Here is a 25,229-nt window from a genome sequence, read left to right on the forward strand (position 1 = left end):
CCACATGATTTGTTTTGTTTCTGTAGTTGGCAGGTGGAAAAACTATGTCATGTCTGTATTGCAGTGAATTGTGGGTTACTAAATCAGTGATTCAGCTGCTGCTCTTACCCCACACAACTGATAATGAAACACTGAACACAGCCATAATGCGGGCTACTGACACAAAATCAACTGACACTGAAATACACAGTCAGTGCTGACAGAACCAGCGATAAGAAGTGATTCAAAATGTGTCTGTGTCACACAGGAAGGGGAGAGGGAGGAGGGTGGAGGTGGAAGAAGGATAGGGGTAACCAAATGAGGGTGGCAATAACCTGGAAAGTGGTGATGACTGAAACGCCACTGATAGAGTGGATAGGACATGTGGGTGGGGAAACCAACTGAGTGATGTTTTCCCTCTCTCAATGATTGCTATGTGTTGTGCCTTCATCATATTCCTAGAAAGTCCACATACTGTCAGTAAACCTTTCTCTGACATATGAAACTAAAAAAAAAAACATTCCACCCACACAGTGTTACATAGTGTGGCATCTAAAATGACAACAAGCACATCTGAAACCTCCATGTTCCCCCAAGCCAAAAAAATGCACCTCTACCACAAGGCTAGAATAAAATGTTTGGAGTGCATAGGTCAAACATCGATCATACTCTCATCACCTCTTTTGTTTTTGTTGTGCAGCTAACTCCCTGCAATGAGTCGTCTGTGTTTATCTGCGTATGTTTTCCTTCCATCATGGCCTCCGGGATCCTGACTCATGTCATCATGTATCTAGAGGCTGCCTTCACACCCTCTCACACCTCCAAGTTTTCCAGTAATGCAGAGTATCAGGTATTGGTCCTCGTCTACCTGTTACATTTCTACACATTCACAGCTCTGCAGCTCAAGCGCTTCTTCTGCTGCTGGCTGCTGAGCAGTTTTACTGGAGCAGTTAGTAGTTCAGGTGCTTGCTCAAGGGCCATGAATCAGAAGTTGATGATGATGTGAAGAGTCTTGCTTCTTACTACAATTGTCCCTGAAAACAGTCAAATGTTAGTACTGACACATGGAGGCGGAGCAGAGTAATTTGCATTTTAAGTAGACTTGTACTCTATTCACAGGTTTATACAGTTTCAGTATCTCCAAAGATTTAAATTGGTGTTCTGCCAAGCGTTGCAATTCAGGGAAGGTAAGTCTAACTTATCCTATAAACAAGACTTTTAAAAGAGTGGTTAGGGAGAGGAGGAATTTCTGAATCTGACCTGATCAGGATGTTGTCAGCTGGCTGTGGTCATAAGCTGTAGAGATATGGGTCAGTAGGGGCCTGCTATACTGCTCTACTGGGCCGTTATCAGCCCACCCAATGGCCATTACCACATTGTTACATTTCACTGTCACTTTCCTTGGGGTTAGGCACCAAAATCACATGGTTGGATTTAGAAAAAGGTCATGGTTGGGCATAAATATTTGTTTTACGTCAGACTCGAAGCCTACGTCCTGGGTAAAAGTTCTGTGTTTGACTCATCCTTCACTCATTCCTCCCATCCTAGATGTGGACTCCCATGAAAGCCCTTTCTTGAGGAAAGTTTCATTTCGGGTACTGATAATGGCCTTCTCAGCCTAATAGTAGGTGTGGCAGGCCCCTACTAAAGCATATCTATGACGCTTATCACCACTGATAACAGCTATCTAATGGCCTAGTAACAACCAAACTGGCTGTACAGGCTGGCAGTTTACTTCTGGGGTGTTTTAGGCAAGCTTGAGTGCATCTCAGAGATATTTTATCTGTACAGAAAAAAATGCCCACACATCTCCCATACTGCTCTACTCTTCTTGCTCTGACATGCTCCTGAAATCAAGAAACAAATTCCTTTTTACCATGGCATCTTACATCTTACTACTTCCCATAGCACCTCCTCTCCACTACTGGGAATAAGCTGGTCTATCTGCTGTAACTTCTGAGTGTTGACCTCCTCAGAAGAAATAACGCTTCCTCTAAAGTGGTCCTCACTGAAAGTCAGATGACTGACACATGCAGAGTGGAAACTGTAGCTTTCATGAGTCAGATGTTGGGTTGAATGTGTGGAACCTGGTGACTTACAGCCACTTACAGCCTAACTCGGAGGCTTTTACACAGGGAGCTGTGGAGTGTACCATTATATGCATGATAGCACTGGGGCTTTTTATATTTTATAGCACAGGAAGCCAGATAGAAACAGTTATTTAATCTCCTATTTGGTCATTAAAGTATATTTTCATAAAACATGTTAACATTTTTTCCCATTGGGGGAGATATAATGTCACATTTTGTCTCCAGTGCAGTTTAATTTGTTTTTGAAACGTCTGAGGCGCAAAGTGTCCTCAGCCAAGATGTTGGTGCTCATGCAACATCACATGTTCCAGTTAGGGAGCAAAGACTGCATCAGATGGCCAACCAAGTTCATGTTCAACCAAGCTGAACATTTGCACTAATGCCAGAAGCATTTGGAACAGTAGCAGTCTCTGAATAAATGTTGCAACTCATTACCGTAACTAGATTAGACGATAGTGGTAAAACGGACGCCACAATTCTCAGTGTCATTCCAAGGGCAGTTAAAAGTTGTGAGGGTTTTTTACAGTAACCTCTTAAATAATGTTTGAAATTAAGATCATTATTCTACAGCATGACTTGCAAATACATTCCTGTAACAAAGAACTACCTTGTTCCTCTTTTAGAATGTAAGTGTGACTCCTGATATCTGGTGTATCTCTGCTGCATCTGTCTACTGTCATTATTAATATATGTTCTGCATAGTGTGTAATAGTGTGTTAGTTTAAAAAAGAGGAAAACCAGCTAAAAACACTTGATGCGCTTGAAAGATAAAATGAGAACACAAGCCAACTTCCCAAAATAGAGTACAAGAAGCTAAATATACAGCAGGCTGCGGCGATGCACACCCGACAGCTAAAGCAGTGTCTATCTAAAAAGGCTCTGGCCAAGACAACCAAACATCAAATATAAACATCATCCCAGATATTTATTTTCCAGCCACATCCCTATTTCCAGAGCCTGAGCCTTCCTTCCAGACAGGCTGGTATTTGTTGTGCTGTTGGGGGTGATATATATAGAGGAGACAGACAGAGAGGGATTGCAGTGGGCAGCACTGTGGCTGGTGAGGAGAGAAGGCCACTGTGTGTCCCTGACACTGACCCACCCTGCTAATGACAGGGTGCCGTCCGGACCCAGCTAACCCCAAATTACTGCCCTCGCCACCAGCTGTGACCACTGCACTCTTAAAGTAAAACAGCTTAGAGGAATCATAAGGAGTTCTTTAGATTGAAACCAAAGGGGATCCGCAGAAGGTTCCGTGAGGGGTCCCTTCTTGAAATGTTCATGAACCTGTTAATACTTGCATATCCATGTAATATTCGGTCTTTCTAAAAAGAATTCTAAAGGGCTACTTTTCAAATGTCAACTCCAACTCAGTTTATTGCTCATTTGGGTTCTTTGAACACAGTGATAACACCCTGGTTGTGAGAGTGGGATCTCAGCAGGATTCAGGGCCACACATCATCACATCACATATTTTGAAAGCTAACCAAAGCTGCCTCCAGATGTTGTTTACCACAGTAGAATTATACAGGGTGTTTTGTATGGAGGTACAGTACAGGCCAAAAGTTTGGACACACCTTCTCATTCAATGCGTTTTCTTTATTTTCATGACTATTTACATTGTAGATTCTCACTGAAGGCATCAAAACTATGAATGAACACATGTGGAGTTATGTACTTAACAAAAAAAGGTGAAATAACTGAAAACATGTTTTATATTCTAGTTTCTTCAAAATAGCCACCCTTTGCTCTGATTACTGCTTTGCACACTCTTGGCATTCTCTCCATGAGCTTCAAGAGGTAGTCACCTGAAATGGTTTTCCAACAGTCTTGAAGGAGTTCCCAGAGGTGTTTAGCACTTGTTGGCCCCTTTGCCTTCACTCTGCGGTCCAGCTCACCCCAAACCATCTCGATTGGGTTCAGGTCCGGTGACTGTGGAGGCCAGGTCATCTGCTGCAGCACTCCATCACTCTCCTTCTTGGTCAAATAGCCCTTACACAGCCTGGAGGTGTGTTTGGGGTCATTGTCCTGTTGAAAAATAAATGATCGTCCAACTAAACGCAAACCGGATGGGATGGCATGTCGCTGCAGGATGCTGTGGTAGCCATGCTGGTTCAGTGTGCCTTCAATTTTGAATAAATCCCCAACAGTGTCACCAGCAAAACACCCCCACACCATCACACCTCCTCCTCCATGCTTCACAGTGGGAACCAGGCATGTGGAATCCATCCGTTCACCTTTTCTGCGTCTCACAAAGACACGGCGGTTGGAACCAAAGATCTCAAATTTGGACTCCTCAGACCAAAGCACAGATTTCCACTGGTCTAATGTCCATTCCTTGTGTTTCTTGGCCCAAACAAATCTCTTCTGCTTGTTGCCTCTCCTTAGCAGTGGTTTCCTAGCAGCTATTTGACCATGAAGGCCTGATTGGCGCAGTCTCCTCTTAACAGTTGTTCTAGAGATGGGTCTGCTGCTAGAACTCTGTGTGGCATTCATCTGGTCTCTGATCTGAGCTGCTGTTAACTTGCGATTTCTGAGGCTGGTGACTCGGATGAACTTATCCTCAGAAGCAGAGGTGACTCTTGGTCTTCCTTTCCTGGGCCGGTCCTCATGTGTGCCAGTTTCGTTGTAGCGCTTGATGGTTTTTGCGACTCCACTTGGGGACACATTTAAAGTTTTTGCAATTTTCCGGACTGACTGACCTTCATTTCTTAAAGTAATGATGGCCACTCGTTTTTCTTTAGTTAGCTGATTGGTTCTTGCCATAATATGAATTTTAACAGTTGTCCAATAGGGCTGTCGGCTGTGTATTAACCTGACTTCTGCACAACACAACTGATGGTCCCAACCCCATTGATAAAGCAAGAAATTCCACTAATTAACCCTGATAAGGCACACCTGTGAAGTGGAAACCATTTCAGGTGACTACCTCTTGAAGCTCATGGAGAGAATGCCAAGAGTGTGCAAAGCAGTAATCAGAGCAAAGGGTGGCTATTTTGAAGAAACTAGAATATAAAACATGTTTTCAGTTATTTCACCTTTTTTTGTTAAGTACATAACTCCACATGTGTTCATTCATAGTTTTGATGCCTTCAGTGAGAATCTACAATGTAAATAGTCATGAAAATAAAGAAAACGCATTGAATGAGAAGGTGTGTCCAAACTTTTGGCCTGTACTGTATGTTGTAATACAACACACAGGGGAAATGAACAACAGAGTAGTGTCAGAGATAAAGAGCATATACATTACAGAAGCTAATGTGCACAGGAGGTTTTTTTGCCCATTTTTTTTTGTGCTGAAAACAAATACGCATATTTTTTTCTATAGACGATGCAGTCCTCATATGAGTTATAACCATAGACTGTATAAAAATAATGGATGTGGCCAACATGACATCATCCATTGGTTTGTTGACTCCTGTTTCGAAACCCTGATTATGGCATTTTGACGAGGGCACTACTGGTAGATGGCCTGTAACTCAAAGCAGGCACACCCCTAAACATGCATAACTTTAAGCCTTAATAAAATTTAAACTGAGGCGGCACGGAGGTGCAGGGATTAGCACCATCCGGATTCAAGTCCATGTTGACTTTGCATGCTTTCCTCATGTCAGCATGAGTTTTCTCAAGGTTCTCCAGCTTCCTCCCACAATCCAAAGACATGCAGGTTAGGTTAACTGGTGACTAATTATCCCTTGGGTGTGATTGTGAGTTTGAGTGGTTGTCTGTCCCTATGTGTCATCCCTGTGATAGTCCAGTGACCTGTCCAGGGTGTGGCCCGCCTCTCACCAAATGCTGGAATAGGCTGCAGCCCTCCCAGGACCCTGTACCAGGGATAAGCAACTACAGATAATGGATGAATGAATGAAAATTTAAATGGGTTAGTTTTATATGAGTTATATAAAAAACCCTGTACAGTTGGTATGAATGGTGAACTAGGTATAGAGACCGAAACAGTTTTTTGTACCAGGCTGCAAACATTTAATTTTACTTGTGAAGTTTAACATGGTGGGTCTGTGGGGATTGACTCGGTTTTGGAACAAGCCTCAAGAGGCCATTCGAGGAACTACAGCTTTTAGCACTTCAGCGTTGGCTTCATTTTTCAGCCCCAGAGGTTGCCACTTCAAAAACAATCCAATGGATATAACAAGGCAACAATACTGCATGGATTATGTTGCTGTACTGCAAGGGGCTTTGAATAAGCATACAATAAATGGCTAAGAAGTAAAATGAGATGCCACGCGAAGAGGACTCTTACCTGTCGGTTCCTCTCATCGACGATTCGCGTGATCTGGATCTTCTTCCTCCCCATTGCCAAAACAACTTCCTCAAACTGCCGAAGATGAATATCAGTGGGCTCCAGATGGGTCAACAGACAATCCTTAACACATAGTTCCACTGTCAGCTCTGTTACTCCAGTATCAGTTTGGCATGGCTTGCTGAAAAAGAGCAAGACAGAGACCGGATCAACTTAGTTTTTCAGCCATTACAGTATGAAAAGTGGCACAAACAGTTATATACAGCAAATGCATTCAAACATTGCACAGATCATATAGTGAGTGTTCACAGGAGTGTCACTAGACAAACAGTCAGAGATTCCTTGCACCAAAACAAAAGGCAATATCAAAAAATCCAAGTCAGTACTTGGGCAGAATATTTTTGCACTCTCTGACTGACTTAACAACAAATACTACTCTTAAAGCTGAACAAATGAACAAATGACAGTTTGATATGGGCCTTTTCTGGAGACATTTTTGACTCACTACTTCAAATAATTCTGTACAAACATTACCATGCAACCATCTAGATAAGTGCTTTTTAAATCAGCCTCCATGCTTTCTTTTCATTCTTCTATTTGTCCATTTTCTCCTCAAACTTGGTATTACCATCATGCTGCTTTGCACTCTTTGTCACAATTAATTCCACTTTTGTCCTGGGAAGTATGAAGACACCAGCTGCTTCATTTCACCTGACAGCAAAGAGCTTCACCAGGAGGGCATAAAGTGCACATAGGTTCAGTGACCAACCAGCAGGACTCACTAGTAGAGCAACAGACTTGATCTCTTACAGGTTTCCCTGCCACAAAGGCACTGGACTGAACCAGCATTTCTGCCACAGAAGAGCACACAAGTGTTACTCTCTTTTGTTCTTCTCAGAGGTCTTTTGCTTTGGAATTCAATCTGTGACCACTGGATTTACATTAAATACATCAAGGACACAAGAGCACAACAGCTGAGAAAGACCATTAGAATTAAATCAAGTGCATCTACTTCATCACACACCTCGTCTAGCTGGCTCCAAACTCTCCTCCACAGCAACACTCCTTCATGTGCACCAACATGAATATTCAGCCCTGTAGTTCTGAGAGCAACCGTCTCTGCTCTCCTTCTCTCTCCTCTTGCAGGAGTGCCCACCTGCCTGACTGTGACCCTCCTCTCCTCTCCTCAGCCTCAGCGTTTCTGAGCCCTGCCTTCCTCCAGAGCTCCTTAGCTCCTTTCCTAATCTCATCTGATCTGGGAGGAGGCAGAGAGTGAGGCGAAGCCAGGCTTTATTCTAACCCGTTCTGGATTACTGCAGCATGTGGATCCCAGAGCTGAGCCACCAAAACCCCCACTGCAGGGCCAGTTCACAGGGTTGAGAGATGGGAGAAATACATTTGTCTTGCGACGCTGGAAATTTATTGGTGATTATTTGCTGATTTAAATGACCTCTATATTTGATCAAAATAATATATCTGTGTGCCAGTCAAATGCCCCATACAGCAGATAAATCAAATTAAATGGAAAATCCCATGATGATTTGAAATACATTTAAAAGCTAGTCGCTATTCCCTAGTACGGTATGGTAATGTGGGCCTTTCCCTTTGAGTGATTATTTTAGAGCTTCCTGAGAATACAGTCCTGAAACATTTACACGCTTAGTTGTATATGATGGCAATTGGTTTGCAAGAGACTGCACGCTATCCTCTAACCCCTCCAGTTCACCAGCAGCCCAGATCCCAGCTGACCCTGCCAAGTCAGTTCAGGGTACACACTGTAACAGACAAAGGCTCCTTGCATATTTGGGATTTAAAGGTCACAAGGATTTATCTGTTTTACAATCTGGATGATTTGATGGCAAGACTCAAATACTTTGAAAGGAGAAAAAGAGTCCTTTGTACCACTCTACTGTGCTGCTTTCTCCATGAGAAAATATTTTTTTTTTAGTACATGCTCTAGAGTGATGGTTCAGTTTAATTTCTATGTTATATTGCTAAGTTTGAATCAGCTAAATTCTTGTAGCAGTGTGAAGTCACTCTACTGCTCTCTTCAAGTTTGGAAAATCCTTAAAAAGTGGAGGGTGTTTTCTTCTGTAACTTACCAATAGGGTAGTGATAAATGAGTTATTGTGTTGAAAAGAATGCACTGATCTGCCGAAAGATATAACGTACCGGCCTTCGTGAAAAAAAATCGATTCTTTTAACATAAAAGTCAACCCCGTGAGCAAAAACCTCAGGTTCAGCCATTCTCAATATTCTACAACCTACTATGACCGCTTTTTTGACTTCGGCTCCAAGCTGACATCATACATTGACAATTTCCTTATATGATCATCTGCTCCAGGAATGCTATGGCAAGTATATTACACAGCCTGAAGCTACATGCTAACATCAAGGACTGACTGGGGGGGTTTAAGAGACAGGCACTTAAACAAAGCGTTTAGGCCAGAGGGTGAATACAGGTGTTACAGCACAGACAGTTTGAGGAAAACAAAGGTTGTTTTTTTTTTAACATTAAAGCATGTAAACATGTTATGGTCGAAACATAAAATACAAGTATGAACCTGAAAATGAGTACAATAAGTCCCTTTTAAACATTCCAAACCACAATAATTAAACTGAATAGAAACTACTCTCTCATCTGCCAGGATTGAAAAGCTGAAACTGGGACTGATGTAGTGCTACTGCTACTGTTACTATGGCCAATGCCAGTGGTAAATATTATGGCCACTGCTTATGCCACTATGCAATTAGACGATACTGTTTGTCAGATGACGCTTGGTTTTATATATCTAGTGCAATTACATGTAGTGAAATACTGTAAAATAAATATAACTTTCTGAGTCTTGTTTTGAATAATATTTAAACATGTTTTATTCTATAGATTAAGAATAGTTTCACATTACTGCAAAAGTTGATTTAGCCTAATGTATATAAAGTTTTAACTAGTCACTGCTGAAATGAATAATAGCTTCTAAAATCAAATTAAATTAAGACAGAAATCCAATAATCACTCTTAAATTAAATTGCCAACTTGACAAAGTTGTTGAGCAAGCATTTCACATCCCTAATCAACTCTGTCAACCCTGTATAGACACTAATTTGTTTTCCCAAATAAGGAAACACTTGGAAAAACTCTTGCATGGATTATATTCTCTGGCAATGGGCTTTCAAGTGAAGGAACATTTATTTACCACATGGAAAGGTGATTGGGGTGTAAGGTGGAGTAAAATGTCCAGGACTTTGACACAAGAGACTGGGGTTCACACTCTGAGTCCTGTGGGTGGTTCATTTTAAGCATTAAAGGTTCTTTGGTAAAGGGTAGGGGAGAAATGGTTTCAGTTAACTTTAATTAAATTCAACATGTTTGGTTTCATGCTTCAAATCTGTGGACTTTGTCGATATTAAACCAATATCATAACCTTAAACAAGTACTGTGCCGCGAATGCTACAGGCTGATACAATCTGTGACTTTGTAGATATGTTCATTAACAAAAATTTCTCATTATGTTGATTCAAAAAATGGTCATCTGAGCTATATTACATTTCTTTCAAAATGCATTTGCTGTTGCAAATTAATGGAATATGAATGTGTTTCTGGTTGAGGTTCATTGTTCACACTGACGGTAGGTACCTAGTGTCGTCCTGCTGTCCTGTGACTGCTTTATTATTTGTAATAGTGGTAAGAAATGGAAGCTTAAATACAGCATACATACAATATAAATGAAATACAAATATTACCAACTGTTTAGAGCCAATTTTTTCTATGTAATGATAAATCTCTCTCAGGCTGCAGCGTCTGTAAAGCAGCGATGGAGCCTGTTCTACATCTACATCTCACATCCCAGACAAGTTGTCCTGATCAATGCAGATGTAATATGTTACTATGGCAGAAACTCTATCTTGCTGACGTAAAAATCAATACGACCCATGGGACGAGCCAATGAGCTGCAGCAACCGGCAATCACACAAACATCTACAAGGCTGAGCTCCATATTGTAATTTCATTATATCCAAAAGAAAAGTCACACCTAATCTAATGCAATAAGCAGCACAATTTTAAAACAGTTTTTATGGTAATTCAGGAGTGAATCCTCTTGAGTCTCTTTTAATTTTTGAATTTTTAACCTCTGGCAATTTCCAAGTATCTTCAGATGATATATTATAATGGATTTGTAGTACTTTGGAATAAAACTGTTGGTTACACAGTTTCACACTAAACTCAAAAGCCTAAAACACATCCAGTGTATTAGTCACATGCTGCATGAATCTGTATTCATCTGATGTCTGTATCCTTTTCCTTTAATCATATTGGAGTGTATGTTTTTGGTATCATATGATTCATTTTCTGGATATTCAGCATATTGGAAAATAATTTTTATATCTTTTTAATTAATTTCCTCAAATGGAAAAAAAAAAGATCAAACATCACTAAAACAGCTCGGTGGTTTTCTAATCTACGCTTGCCTCTGACCTTCTCAACGCCTCTCTTTAACTTCAGAATATACCCCCCACCCCGGATGGATCCTTAACAAGAAGTGCTAAGCCCCCCGAGCGAACCTCACAGCCAAACGCTCTTCTCTTTATCTCACCCATGAAATCCAATTCCTGTGGATCTTTGGAAGCGTGACCATGCTTTGTAAGGGTGTGAAACACACTTTTCCAAGGTTGGATTGCACAGGATTTCAAATCTGTTACTATGCCTGCCCAAACAATAGCAGAATGTCACTTATTGTGTTGATAAAAGGAGCCTAAGGGTTCCCATTTAACATTTTTTCTACACATAAAATATGACTGTGTGATGAGCAGAAAATAAACATGTTCTTTTCTGTTTGATAAAACAGTATTTCTGATTGGCGAATATAGAAGATATTTAGTATTTTGAAAATTGCACAGTCTCAAGTGTTTGAATACAAGGCAGGCCTCCAGAAAGGGTCTGATATATAAACCACTCTCATGTCTGTAGGTTAAGTATGAAGCTGGAACCAGGAGATAGTTAGCCTAGCTTAGCATAAAGACTGGAAACAGGATGAAACTAGCTAGCTAGCCTTGTTCTGCACCATGCAGATATGAAAGTGGTATTGATCTTCTCCCCAAAGTCTTGTAAGTAAATTAAGTAAATTTCTAAAAATGTCCATTACTTTAAAAGAATTCCTAGATTTTAGGGGTGGAAATGGACGACTCCCACCCCCCACCATCACTAGTTATTATTGTTGGTGCCTCTATTGCAACAACAACCGGATTGCTTTTCCGTTTTCCTTCGAGTTGAGACTACCAACAACACAGAACAAAAGTGTGAGTTTACTCATTATATTAGTCTATAATGAAGACTTGAAAGCAGACAGAGATGTTGCCAGGCTACCAACCTGACTAGATTGCCAGTCAGCCTCCATTTCCCCAGCAGATCTCACTTGGAGGCAGACATAATTGCATCATGAAAGTGAAGTTAATAGGAAACCAGTCTAAACGCAGATGGTGTCATTATTCTATAGCCATTACATTGTGTAATCAACATTGACTTCATAATTATACGCTAAAGCAAAAAACATGTCTATTGCCAGTTTAATTTTGTGACTGACTAAGTAAGGTACCTAACTCCATATTACATCCTCAGCAAATCCTCAGCTGGTGACAGTAAACAGTAGACCCTGACCTATGACTGTACTGGACAGTTCTTAGGAAACATGAAGTCTACAAAGTGGGAGTGAGGCGTCACAGCAGTGCAGTGGTGGTGCAGTTCAGTGCTGTTGCCAGCAAAACAGTTGTGCCAGCCAGCCGGGGACTTTCTGTGTTTGCATGGTCACCCTGTGCCTGCGTGGGTTTCCTCCCACAGTCCAAAGACATCCAGACTAGACTAAGATGACCAACATTTAATGGTAATCAATAATGTAATGATCTTTGTGCTCTTGTCAGCAAAGTTGGGCAGCATCTGACAATTGGAAATGTTCAAATACAAGGGATCTGACTTGAAATCACCACATGGTCAAGTAATTGAAAAGTCTTCATACAGTATCACAGAATGATGACAGCAGGACTGGACAGAGCTAAAACACAGAGGAAAACTCCTCCACACTACCGACTTCCTACAGTACTTCCTGTTTCATGACCTGTCCGTCTGACCGCGGCGTGAAAGAAGAAGAATTCCCCCTCCCAACCACCTCCTCCCACACAGATCAGGATGAAAATTTTTCTCAGTAAGTTGGGCATAAATGTGTTGTCTAAACTGACTTACATTAAGTGAAAAACAGAATAAGGTTCAATTCCTATGCAACACAAATAACAGACATTGGCTGAAGGGTTATCTGAGATAATTAATACCATAACCCCCTTTTGTAGACAAAAATAATAATACCAATTGAGCATTTCAAGGCTAAAATGCTTCCTTAGCAAAGTGACTCTGTTGTGCACAACAGATTTCTTCAGTACATTTTTTTTTCTGAAGAAATCAATGGGCGTCTCTTTGTGTTCTCTAAGTGGTGTCTTAACTTGTTTAGCTTCACATTGTCAGAAGCTGATATTCTGAGACACACAACCCACTGTGGTCTGTCTTCATTAGCCTACCCACTGTTGTACTGCTGAAGCTGAGGGTAAGATATGCCTCGTCATATTTTCTTGTCTTTGTTTTGGGCGTTGTGACGTTTGGTGGAGATTCTGCTTTTGGTTTACCCGGCAGTTCTTTCACAAACTTTTCCATGCTTTGCTATCAGTGCAGAATCGCGTTGGGTCCAGCTTCATATTTACTGACAAGATTTCCATATCCAACTCTCTGCAAGACTGTGAATGAGAGTTTTATCCAAAATTTCAAACTATTGGGGTTGACCCCTGAAAGTCGGAGATTCAATCATCAGTCGGAGAACCCTCAGTCGACTGAGACTGCTTCAAGTCCAGCAGTTGTTTTTCCTTTTTTTGCCTGTCAGTGTGCTCTGTACTTTTGGGGACGTTTTGGTCTCTGGATTTTGCTGCTCTTTGTTACAGGCAGCTGCGGACACGACACAGGGGAGGAGAGGCTTTGCCCTTAAGGCTCCGAAATAATGTTGTCTTCTGCCCTTTGCTTAGAAGTGCTTTATCCCCAGCCCTGTTTGATCTATCAAGTTCTTCATGGAAAAAAGGAACAAATTGTCGAATATTTGCGTTGAACAGCCAAATCTGATTTGAGTAGCATGATTATGAGTCAGCTACAGCCATGCAAACTATTCCTTTAAATCAACCATCCAGGAACACAGACAACAGAGATGATACAAACTCAGGCTCAGTTCGTCTTAAGCTCTTATCTGCCTCCTTTCTCTACTAACAGCAATTAGGGCAAACCATACTGCAATTACAGTATGTGATACAGATGAAATTACGTTTTGGATCTTGTAGACATTGACTGCTCCAAATTGGCTTTTTCACACTTTAAAGGCCCATTTATGCTCCCTTTACGTACGAAAATGTATACGTCCGTTTCAAACGATGTTACCATCACTGCCCACATACTTCCATGCGTCCTTTACGTTGGCGTGGATGTTAACCAATATATCCACCAGGGGGCAGTCCAGAGTCAAAAGTTTATGACAACAACAAACTCAAAAACAAACATGGCGACTGTGGAGGAGATATTGACAATGTACCTCTTGCATAAAAGCCATAAACAGAGGCAGGGTTGTAGGAGGCGGCGGTCGGTGAGGCCGTTAAATACATCGCGACTGGAGGACGGAGAATTCCTTTCCTCAAAAAGTTCCGCCATTGTTATTTCTTCTTCGTGTCTCACTAGAGCTATGTATCGGGTAGTGACAGGAACACTGCCCCCACGGTTTCCGGTGGTACTGCTCCGTTTGGCCCGTATCCGTAAGCTTTATGGAAACGTGCAGAAATACGGACGAAATGAACGCAGAGCACAGACAGAAGACTCCGTCCGTATCTGGATCCGTATTTAACGTTGAGCATAAGTGGGCCTTAACACTGACTGATGGTTTTCCATCCTTTGCTACTGTAAGCGTTTAAGTGTTATCTTTAAAACTTAGAAAATTATTCTTCTGGTTGTTCTTCAGATAATGGTTTGGAAACTCTTGCATCTATCTGCATGTGTGTGCACAAAGACTGTACCATGCATTCATCTTTTAGCATCCAGTGTGCAGGAGACCAAAGCAGGGCCCCTCTACCACTGTCCCGGTGACCCCAATAAACCCTGATAAACAGGGTCAACAATAAGTGTAAAAAAGCAAACTCTAAAAAAAACCACACAGCTCTAATATCATGAGCACTAATTAATAGCCCTCCCTCCTTCAGCGTCTTCTCATGTAAAGAATAAACAGAGCCTGAGCTGCTGAAGGTTAATCATGCTGGGTCTGAAACAGACCAAAGCACAAAGCAGCACAGAGTAATTGGCGACCCTTTCATCCCTCCTCCTCATTAAAGACCATGGGTTCATCTCTAATTGTGTTGACCCCACCGTGACCTCTGCTCCAGTCACTCCAACAGTGAATCAATGAGGCGTCAAGCTGTTGCTACCCAGCATACACCACTAGGTAACCCCTCAATCTTCTGCTATCAGTAGAATAAAACAACCACTGTTTCAATATGTGCGAGACTGAACATCATTTTGGTGGATTATAGATGGGCCTGGTTGTCAGCACAGAAACAGCCATGGTGAGATTCGTGGCCATTTGCTGGAAGATGAAAGAGTTTCTGTTTCATCACTGTTTGAAAAAGTGTTAAGGACTGATGACACAGATTCCATATTCTCGTCTTTATCTTCCCTGCAGCTTTGCTCATCTCCTTGCTCTCCTATACTTCCCTTTTTCCCTCAATCTTGTCCTTCTTCCTCTAGCAGCTTATTTGCATTGTATCCATCAGCATGGAGAGAGAGAGCCTCTTTAGCTCAAGGCATAACTAGGCGGACTGATAGAAGATTCTTCTCCCCCGCTAGCCCGGACATTCTTTGAAGTTCTCATAAGTGGAGTTTTTATGAAAGTTCTTATGGGAACTTCTCCATGTTAAACAGGCAGGCAGTGTGGTGGACCTGCTCCCTGAGGGAGGTGGAGTGAGATCAGGCTTGTTTACTGTCTGAAGTGTTTAACACTTCCCTGTTTAGAGTAGCACTCGATGTGCCGACCCTCCCCACATGCCCAGTTGTGAATTTTCTTTGATGTAAGGAGAGCGAATGACAATTTATGTAAAAACATAATGGAGTTGCAGCTACTTAAAAGAACCAGCGATGAAATTAGCATTTTCTTATGCAAATGATGCTCTGGCGCAATACACGATGTTTGAATAAGCAGAAGTTAATTCACACGTCACAACCAGCAACTACAGCCGCAAATGACTCTCCTTGTAAATCTGCCCAATGACAAAACCTGAGATTCAGTAAAGTCAGTGTTACAGTGTTCCACTTCATCCTTTTCTATGGCTCATTGTGTGTTTTATAGGAAGACAGGAGCAAGGAAACCAAGTGCTGCTGTTGTCTGCTGCCAGGCATGGCAGGAGCACGGACTGTGATTAATTCATCACCCACAGTCAGATGGGCTAGCCTCTGGTATCATGCAGCCTGAGTATCGACGCTGGCCTCTGCTGCTTTGCAGGTCACTGAGCTAATGAGTTTTCGCCCGAAATGTAATAATTAAACTCATCTCCCTCCACCAGCAGCCTAGCCATTTAATGCCAGGCTGAAGGCCAGGGAGATTAGATGGCTTAAAGTGTCATCTGCCATACCACCAACTCCCCGTCAGTTAGCAAACTGAGATGCTGTGGTACTCTGTCAAGTACTGTATGAGTCACGATAAGGAGATGAGAGTCAAGCAAATGCTCTGTGAGTATGTGTGTATAAATTTATGTCAAGACATGATAATGACACAATACAAAATGTGTTTTTACAAAAAAAAGATAAAAAATGAGTGAATTTCACATTCAACATGCCCGTAGTCTCAAGGCTGAATCCACTGACACCCTTTTCTCCGGCGTGCTGCACGGTTACTCACAATCTCCTAGCCTTGTAAAAACTCCAAGACAGCAGTCTACTCATTTAATTACTGGCCCACTGTGATGTCATTTCATTATTGTGTTGCTTTTATGACAGTGGCAGTGGGATAAGATTTTCCTGTCTCAACACAGAGACACTGATGTCATGCCTGCAGCACAGATGGAAACACAAGCTGCCTTGTAAAATATGGCTATGCTTCCATACTCTCTGTTCCTTTCATAAAAAACACTAATTGGTCTTCAGCTGAACTTTCAATACTGACACAATACGTCCATTTCTACTCTCTGCCACTGTCATATTTCCATGCAAAGTTGATAGAAGAGCTATGATACTGAGGTGAAGTGATCTCGGACTGAGGTGAAGTGATACTGTCTGGATTAAATATATTATTTCCAAAATGTAATCATGCAGCATGTACAGTATAATATCTATAACAGGCAGAAGAGGCCACAGCTCGACTGGGCCAATAACATAAAATAAAAATTCCAACCACAAATGCTCCCAAACAATTCCATGTCAGGACCCCCCAAAACATTCTACTGTGACTGCAGTACCAGGCTACGGCGAGCTGCCATGCAAGCCCATGGAATGCTGCGGCAGCTACTTTAAGCTGTGGCCGTTTGATTCTGCGGCAAGGGGCAGCCAAACTAAAAGCTCACTAAAAGCGAGAATCCTGTAACTGTATGATGTTGATTTTTCTTCCCACCTGAAACATGAACTCACCAGGTGCACAAAAATGGAACTGTTGTGACAAGCCCTGCTCCGCCGCTACTTGGTGTATTTGTAGTTAAATACCTACTAGCTTTGCAGATTCTGAGAATTAAATGCATATTTTCTTTGCAAAAATCAGTGAAGAAGTAGTAGTACTTCTAGAAGTAGAAGTAGATGTGAATATTATTCAAGAAAGTAAAATATCTGACCAGAGCTGCTGTTAAACAGCCTCAACTAACTTCATTTTATCAATATTAACACTACTGAGAAAGAAGAAGAAGAAAAAAAAAAGTTACTTGATTCAAATGAAATTACAGTGTTGAGGTACAAGTAAATTCAAGCTCCAAGTTTTGAGACATAAAACACTACACTCTCCTTGGACAGTGAACCTGAGATTCATATTTGTCATGTACACATTTTATTTTGTGCTCTCAAAAATCTTTGTGATTGTGAAATTGTTTGGTAGGGGGAGCTACTTCTGTTCCAAAAGTAAGTCCCATTTGTTTTTTTCCATTTTTCCAAGTATGTTAACTTCTACTCCCATGAATTTTGGCAAGAAGCACCCAAATGTAGAGCTTAAAATGATGTTACGTGCATCGCTGAAAGTGGGTAGAATCTACAGACTAAGCTGTTGAGTTAACAATGAAGCTCATATATTTATAATAACAATGTATTGACTAACAATGTGAAAGCAAATACAACAATGTGAAGGGGGACACTTGTAGTGATGAAGCAACAGCTCCCCTCAATTTAAAGAGCTTTATAGTGAGTTTCAGCTCATTGTTTAGCTGTCTGGCTGCAACTTTACTGTTTTAGTTCGCTCTCACTGCTCTAATAGACGACGTTCACACGGCAAACCCTTAGTGTTTAATTCAGATTTACTGTTCCTGTTTTCTGTTTGGCTGTCCACATCATTTTCCAATGTGGCTGATATCAGATTAGAGTGTGAACTGGTCACGGTCCTGAACTGAACCACATGCATTAAGTGTACACCAATATACTGCTCTGCTTGCTGCAGATGAGTTTGCAGAGCCACAAAGCTTCATCACTGAGAAGTATCTCTAGCCTTTGATCTACTAAATGATATTATAATGAATTCTTTAACATTTTTGTTTGTTCCTACTCTCATTGAAATTCTGTGCTTTCAGCAAAGTAATATCATCCTTTTAATGTTGTGAAGCGATGGTAAGTAGATCTGAGGCCTCTATCTTGAGGGTCCTTCAGGCAATCTCCTATTCCCACCCCTAACCCCCCCAAGATACACACACACATACACTATCATCTCTCTTTGAGATTACCGGGTAAGAAGTGGACTCTTTTTTAAGTTGGGATATGAACGGGACAAGTAGAGTTCAGTCGGAGCCATTATACAAGTTATTCCACAGGCATTCATCCTGTATCAGTCTCACATCAGTGGTGTACACACAAGTGTTGAAAAGTGCTCCTTGCAAGTGGCACTTCAAGTGAGAGTACCACTAAAGCATCTTCAGGTGAAGTGTGAGTGGATTATGGAGATGAATAACTGACAAATTCTCAAAGCTTTGGCATGCATTTCAAGTGGCTGAACTTTTGTATAGTGAGCTTCAAGCAACATTTTTTTTTTAAAGTTCAGCCTTGAATTTGTTGTGTTTCGACATCCAAGACAACCATTTCTCCTGATCAATAGCAGGGTGCTTTCAGTATGCACACAAACACATTCCACTTGATGATGTTTTTTACCACTACAGCTTCTGTAAGTTGTAAAGAAGGAAACTACTTAGATTTAAAAGCCACTATTCAAGCCGACAGTAGTTCAATATCATTTAATGAAACAAAAGTACTGCATACATCTTAATCAGAATAAAGCCTTACTCTCATTATAAGTGAAGATGGATTTTTAAGTGCTTGTAAATGCAGCCAATGTTAAAACAGCTTTTAGCATCATAATATAACCTCATTATAACGTGAATTTCTTGTCCTTGAAAAAAATGTGCGATCTCAGAGTTGGTTAGAATTTGTTAATAGGTGATATAGCTCCTCCATCCTGCAAACCGACTGCAGACTATTCTAGGGAGAACTTACTGTATGAGTAAATGTACACATTTTCTCTTGGATTGCTGGCGTGAGAGGAGATATTACAGCTGGGATCAGATGGGTCACCTGGGATTAAGGTGTATAATTGGTGGAAGCCATGTGTGAGATGACACTGGGTGCTTCTGTGAGATATTACCATCAGTCTGAGCAGCCTAGGTACAGCAAGGCAAACTGACAAACATCTGTTGTCATTAAACAACCAAATTACTTCCTCTTTGTTATTGATATTTTGCATTCTTACTGACCTGAATTTACATATCAACACTCACATTTTCAGTAGATACAGACAATCCCATGTACCGTATGTCAACTGAGAAGTGCTACAGACAATCAGCCAACCAATATTGTGCATGTACTGTGTGTCAAAGGTATGTAAAGCTGTCCAAAATCAATATAATGTCAAAAGAAAGCAAAAACAAGCCAGAGACTGAATTTAACCAGAACTGCCTTTTAGCTGCTGTATTTGTCTTACAAGGATATATTCATTTTCATAGTAATAATATCTACTGGGTTGAAGCCTGGTGGGGCTGAAACCCATGTGGATTTTGTGCTAATTTATTTTTCTTCTAGAACGTTTTTACACATTTCTGTGAGATGGTACATCATAGACACATTAAATTTTCACCAATGATTGGAAGTTGATACCACATGCTGTTCAACAAGTGTAAACCCAACTGGCCTGATGTCAACAAATTAAAGCTCAAATTTAAAAAGTCACAACTCCTATGCAGTGAGTCTGATTCACATAAAAGTTGGTACAGACATCCATCTATGTGCACTCTACAACAAGTTTACCTCAAGAATCATTACAGTCTGCCTGCCTAGATTTTCCACCATTTTGAATTTTCTGAAAAACACATTTCTGACAACTCCTCTTAAACCATAGGTCTGATTTGGTACATTTCTAATGTACTGACCCATCAGCTTCAAAGTCCTTCTGTTAGTTTTTTAAGGCACATAATGCCCCCCCCCCCCCCCCCTTAGATCACAGATTCTCTATCGTTTTATGACCCTCCATCAACCCTGAGATCTTCCACAGCTGCTCTTTTAAGTGTTCCCAAGGTCAATACAAAAACCTTGGGGATGCTTCTTTTAGTCACTATGCCCCTGAGTTGCTGGCTTTGGTTTTAAATGACAAATTAGTGAAGAACATACATTTAAATTGGACTATATATATGGAATTGTTTATAAAATCAATGCGAAACTCACAGGATATCTTTCATAACAATGTTGAACCACAACTGTAAAATTATTTGAAATTGCTCAATAGGGGGCGCCACAAGTTCCAAACAACTTCACTAGCCTGGTGCAAATTTGACCATAAATCAATGACAGTTTGTCCAAATACTCAGTGAATATTCTTAATTAAACTGTTGAAACATGTCCCCAAAATGTTTTAGCAATTGACCAATAGGGGGTGACAGGTAAGCAAAGAGGAGTATGGCCCTGCACAGATTTGGTCATAAATGAAAAAGCATCTGTTCAATTATCATAAAACCTCTTAGTTATCTTCGATGCAGGTGTCAGAAACTATAAGAACAAAAGCTGTGAAGGATCAAGACTTCTGACAGTCCGGAGAGCTCTAAGTTAAACATTATACTCTTGAATAGAGTCTGTGGAAGTTGCTGGTATAACCTATTCCTCAACTCAGCAAGAAGTGAGAGTGTCTTCATGTACAGCCATCATTAATAAAGTGTTGGCACCATTAAGAACAGTGTCAGGACTCTGAGCAGACCCAAACTGCTCTCTGGTCTGGACCCTGTCTCTGCAAATCAACACTGAGTTTAATTAAGCCAAGCTACGCTACCATTGACCCAACATTACTGTTTAACTTGGCAGGGCAAAGGGAAACCTATTTACTGTGTGAAACAAAGGCAGTTTTATATGGCTGCAGGAAAGTAGATTGCAAGGCTAATATTTGGAAATTGTTTTATTTGATTTCTGTATTTATTGAGTGTAATTTCTGAGCTCCTCTGCGGCATTTTTAGCATCAAACGTGCGGGTGTGTGGCCCAGCGGTCAGACGGCAGGCAGCCAGAGGTTTGGCTGGTTAGGAAGGACCAGCTCAGGCCTGATTACTGGGGCGTCCCCGCAGGAAGAGTTCTCAAGTCCAATAGATTAGGAGCTCTTCCAGAAACCACAGCAAGAGGAGAGGAGAGGAGACTGGAGAGAACATCGACCAAAGCCTTCACGAGAAGGTATTGCTCAACACAGTAAACATGATTGCAATCTTACTTCCCTATAAAGATACACATAAAATGCATTTTATATTTCCCCTGACCCCTCAACACTGTCTGCAAGTAATTTGAATCAGGAGAGCCAAAGTTGCATAATGCAGCTCTGAACATTTCAGTAAATATTCTGTGCTGAGCTCACTGTAGCTTACTTCAATTAACTGAAATTGTGGTTTTATAACATTAAAACCCAAATAGTTGTGATAATTAGTCAGAGCCGTCCCCAAGCAAAGAAAAAGATATGGCCTAAGTAGAACCAGAAAATGAGGTCCAATCAATAAAACTGTTTTGGTGCTGCTGCTGCAAGAAATTTAAGGTGGAAAAAGTGAATTCATAAAGAGGCATCAGATATTACCTGAAAGTGTTTGGTACATGCCCTGGCAGGAGGAGGAACTTCAACCTCAAACCTGAAGGACGGATATAGGGGAGACGATATTACAGACAGCAATTCCTCCCCTAGCTCTGAGTTTCTGAAAGAAAAAAATTAAAAAGCCTTATTTTCCTTATTTCTTGTTTTTTTGTTTTGTTTTTAAACACAATAGTCAAACTGTAGTATTTAGCTAGGATCCCACTGCATGCTGTGATTTGCTAGTGCCTGTCACATTGACCCGTTGATGTCGGAAGCAGTAAGGATTAGGGCAAAGAAGTCATGGTTTCAGATATTCACTGAGATTAAAGAGGTAAATTTTTGAGAAATGTAGGGTACTACCAGGACAGGATTCCCAACACATTAATTTATTTGTGCCACAAATACAATATCTACCACCACTTATCGATTTTTTATTTTTTGTGCTGGACCGTTCATTGGGAGTGCTATGTATACTGTTTGGTATACAGACAAAAGAAAAAGGAACTGATAGGACACAGAGAGTCAGGTGGCATAGCAACAAGCACAGGACCTTTCTACACAAATAAAACTGGAGTTCAGGTTCCATGTGAATCAATGTTAGCTTATCATTTTCAGACTTATCTGACCCATTAATTTATTTTTTTTATGCATAAAGCTGCTAAGAGCACACTGTGTACATACACTTTAGCTGGAAAAATTAAATAGACCCATTTGTGACATATTTCAATGCTGCCAGGATTCCCAGGAATATATACCTGGGTGTAAATAACATTTTTTGCTAGAGTGTAAGCAGCCACATTGGCTATTCCAATCAGGGTACAAATAGCATTGTTGGCAACAGACCCCTGGGTGCTAATAGCATCTGCCAATTTTAAATTGTAGTTGCACCTAATGAAGACGATAGTGTTCTGCTTTAGTTACCAAAGAAGGAAGGCAATCCTTTGTGTTATTCTGGAGATTTGATAAGAGCACTAATTCACCTCTTAAGAACACTTCTCTCAATCACAACAGACTGCTTTCTCCTAAAATGAGTCATCACACAGACACAAGTATGTGCACAAATGTTTGTGTGAAGACCATCTGTAATGAATGAAGCCATAATTCTGGTTGTGTTGAAACCATCAGTGAAAATACAAGAATCATTTTTCCAAAACAGATACGATGTCTGTAAAATCACATCAAATAGAAGAGGGATATCCCACGTGTGTTGTAAAAACTTGAAGATTTAAGTGCAGCAGGCGGAACTAATACCAGCCTGTGCTGTTCCATAATCACATCAGTCTGGATGTTAGCATCAGCACAGACAGGTAACAAGCACACAACAAGCCTCCACAGCAAGAACAGTCATCTAAACCTCTCATCTTCTCTGCTGTGTGTGATACAGCATGTCACTGGTTTAGCCAGGCATTGCCACAGCTAATCAAAGTGGATAAGAAATGCATTAGTCCACACAGGAGCAGTCTGCCTTAGCTCGGGCCCGCAAAAGCAGGCCATGTAATTGACTAGAAAAAACGAAGTCAGTCAGTCGGTCACGGAGGACTCGAAATAGCCTCTCAATAAAATACATGCACACACACACACACACACAGTGCAGCCTCTATTTCTTCAGCGTGTGGTGCAAAAAGAGAAGTCTGTCCTTCAGAAGTGTTGCTATTTCTGTTTACCACAAGGCCCCAAATATTCTATCATTAGGGAAACTAGGAGGGAAAGGAAATACCTCTGGGGAAGACATGGACTCCATACAGCCGCACAAAGGAACCTAACTGCCATGGTGGACAAGTGGTTAAAGACTGTCATGTTACTGGTAACAGCTTTTATTTCCACAATATCCACGTGCGCATTCATGTAGAAGTGCAACAGAAGTGATATTTTCTCTGTTCTTATAAGAAATCATCAGCATTTTCTACTAACTGATTAAACAACCTATAATCAGTTCATCAAGGCTTTTACATTTATGGTTATAAATACCCAGAATTTGGTGTACCTTTCATGGGAAAATCTAAAGAAAAAAAAACTGAATATAATGTTTGGTGAGCTGAACTGAGTACTAAATAATAAGCATGAGCAACAAGCACCATCACTATGGCTAAATCATGCTGACTTGTAAATCACCTTGACTTGTGTAACAATGTGAAAGCGCTTGAATATGTAGTAGAGTTCATGGCAGCGACATGTTAAGTTTAAAAAAAAAAAGCTTAGAAACTATTTTTTCAAATGAAATCAAGGTCTTCAAAGTTCATTTTACCTCTACATAATACAGTAATTTTATTTATTTATTGCATGGCTGAGTGTTGCTGGACACTCCGCCATGGTGGACAAGTGGTTGCACTTGCTTACTACCTCTCTAGATGACAATGCACTTGATGTCAGTTCAAACCTGAGCCATTATACTTGATGTATAACGTAAGTCTTCTGTAGCGGCCTAGCAGATATTAACTTTTGCTATGGCCAACTGAAATACAATTCAGGCATTATCACAATCTCAAGCACCAGGCACAAAGAAGAAGAAGCATTTGTCCCAGCTAATCACACAAGCCAGAAGGGACAGACACATAAATCACTTCAGTGTGTAGGAATGGAAATGGAACATAATATTCATAACTATGTTTACATTAATGTATAATCAAATGAAACTGAGAATCATTGTGTTTTCATTACCTTAAAATTAGCCGTTTGTATCTACTTACAGAGCGGGTCCTTCTCCTCCACGCTGTCTGGTTTCAGAGGTCAATAGATGGATTTTTTTACTCCTAATGCTCCTATTCTGTGATTTTCTGAATTGCTTTACTCTGTAAATGTTGCATAAATAAAGCCCAATCTCGACCAATCTCCAACTAACATGACACTAACTGACATTAATCATGTCTATCACAGAGGTACTATGCTTAAACTTGAAAGGCTTTAGAGTTATTTCAGACACTGAGCACAATGCCAAAAAAACTAAACTGACACGCTCACCAGCAACAACATGGTATGCGTCAAATCTATACTCATGCAGTCACATTTCTCCATAATAAAGACCAAGTGCATTTGATTAAATGGGCGGGGATCCCAGAAATGTTTCCAGCCAGATTAAATTACGACACAGTGACGTTTTGATGGCCATTCTCATGAAACAATATTAAACATTCAGCCAGCTGTTGAAGAGTATGTTAATCAGTTTTTGGAAGGTGCCTTGTTTCATTTTGGCAGACAGAATAAAATATCTATGAATGCAAATATTTTCTACTAAGTTATCCACATTCTCACAGTGCTCATAATGTTTTTTACTGTATTATTTAACTGATGCAAAGATGACCAAGGGTTGGGTTTCCTTTGTGTCACATCTTTCTGTCAATAGGCTGACCTAACTATCAAGGGAAGATGGATGCTATGTTCCTTTCAATGTAAACATGTGAAACGTACATCTTAATCGCATTTACAGTAATCAGAACATTCTGTGCATGTACCCATTATGCACAAGATTGTGCGATGAACATCAGTTCTCACGGAAATGCATAGTAATAGTCATACAGTATGTCATGTACCTTAAAGAATTTGAAGTCCTAATTTGATCAAGTGTCTGTGACTTGGCCACA

At 40.7% G+C, this 25,229-nt stretch overlaps 1 protein-coding gene across 5 annotated transcripts in view; it reads right to left on the minus strand.

Moving 5' to 3' along the window:
- The window catches only part of LOC117256615 (myocyte-specific enhancer factor 2A-like), a 56,150-nt gene that overhangs the window by 25,318 nt on the left and 5,603 nt on the right, over positions 1 to 25,229 (minus strand). For 2 of the 5 annotated variants that reach the window (XM_033626181.2, XM_078161730.1), the window contains 2 exons: positions 21,658 to 21,772; positions 6,328 to 6,508 (listed from right to left, as the gene is read on the minus strand). In XM_033626181.2, coding sequence (XP_033482072.1) covers positions 6,328 to 6,381 — 54 coding nt within the window. In that variant the 5' untranslated portion in view covers positions 6,382 to 6,508; positions 21,658 to 21,772. The remainder of the gene's footprint in view (positions 1 to 6,327; positions 6,509 to 21,657; positions 21,773 to 25,229) is intronic. The other 3 variants (XM_033626264.2, XM_078161744.1, XM_033626348.2) reach the window with 2 other exon arrangements.

This window comes from Epinephelus lanceolatus, chromosome 2 (genome assembly GCF_041903045.1).
Source record: "Epinephelus lanceolatus isolate andai-2023 chromosome 2, ASM4190304v1, whole genome shotgun sequence".
Taxonomy (NCBI): Eukaryota; Metazoa; Chordata; class Actinopteri; order Perciformes; family Serranidae; genus Epinephelus; species Epinephelus lanceolatus.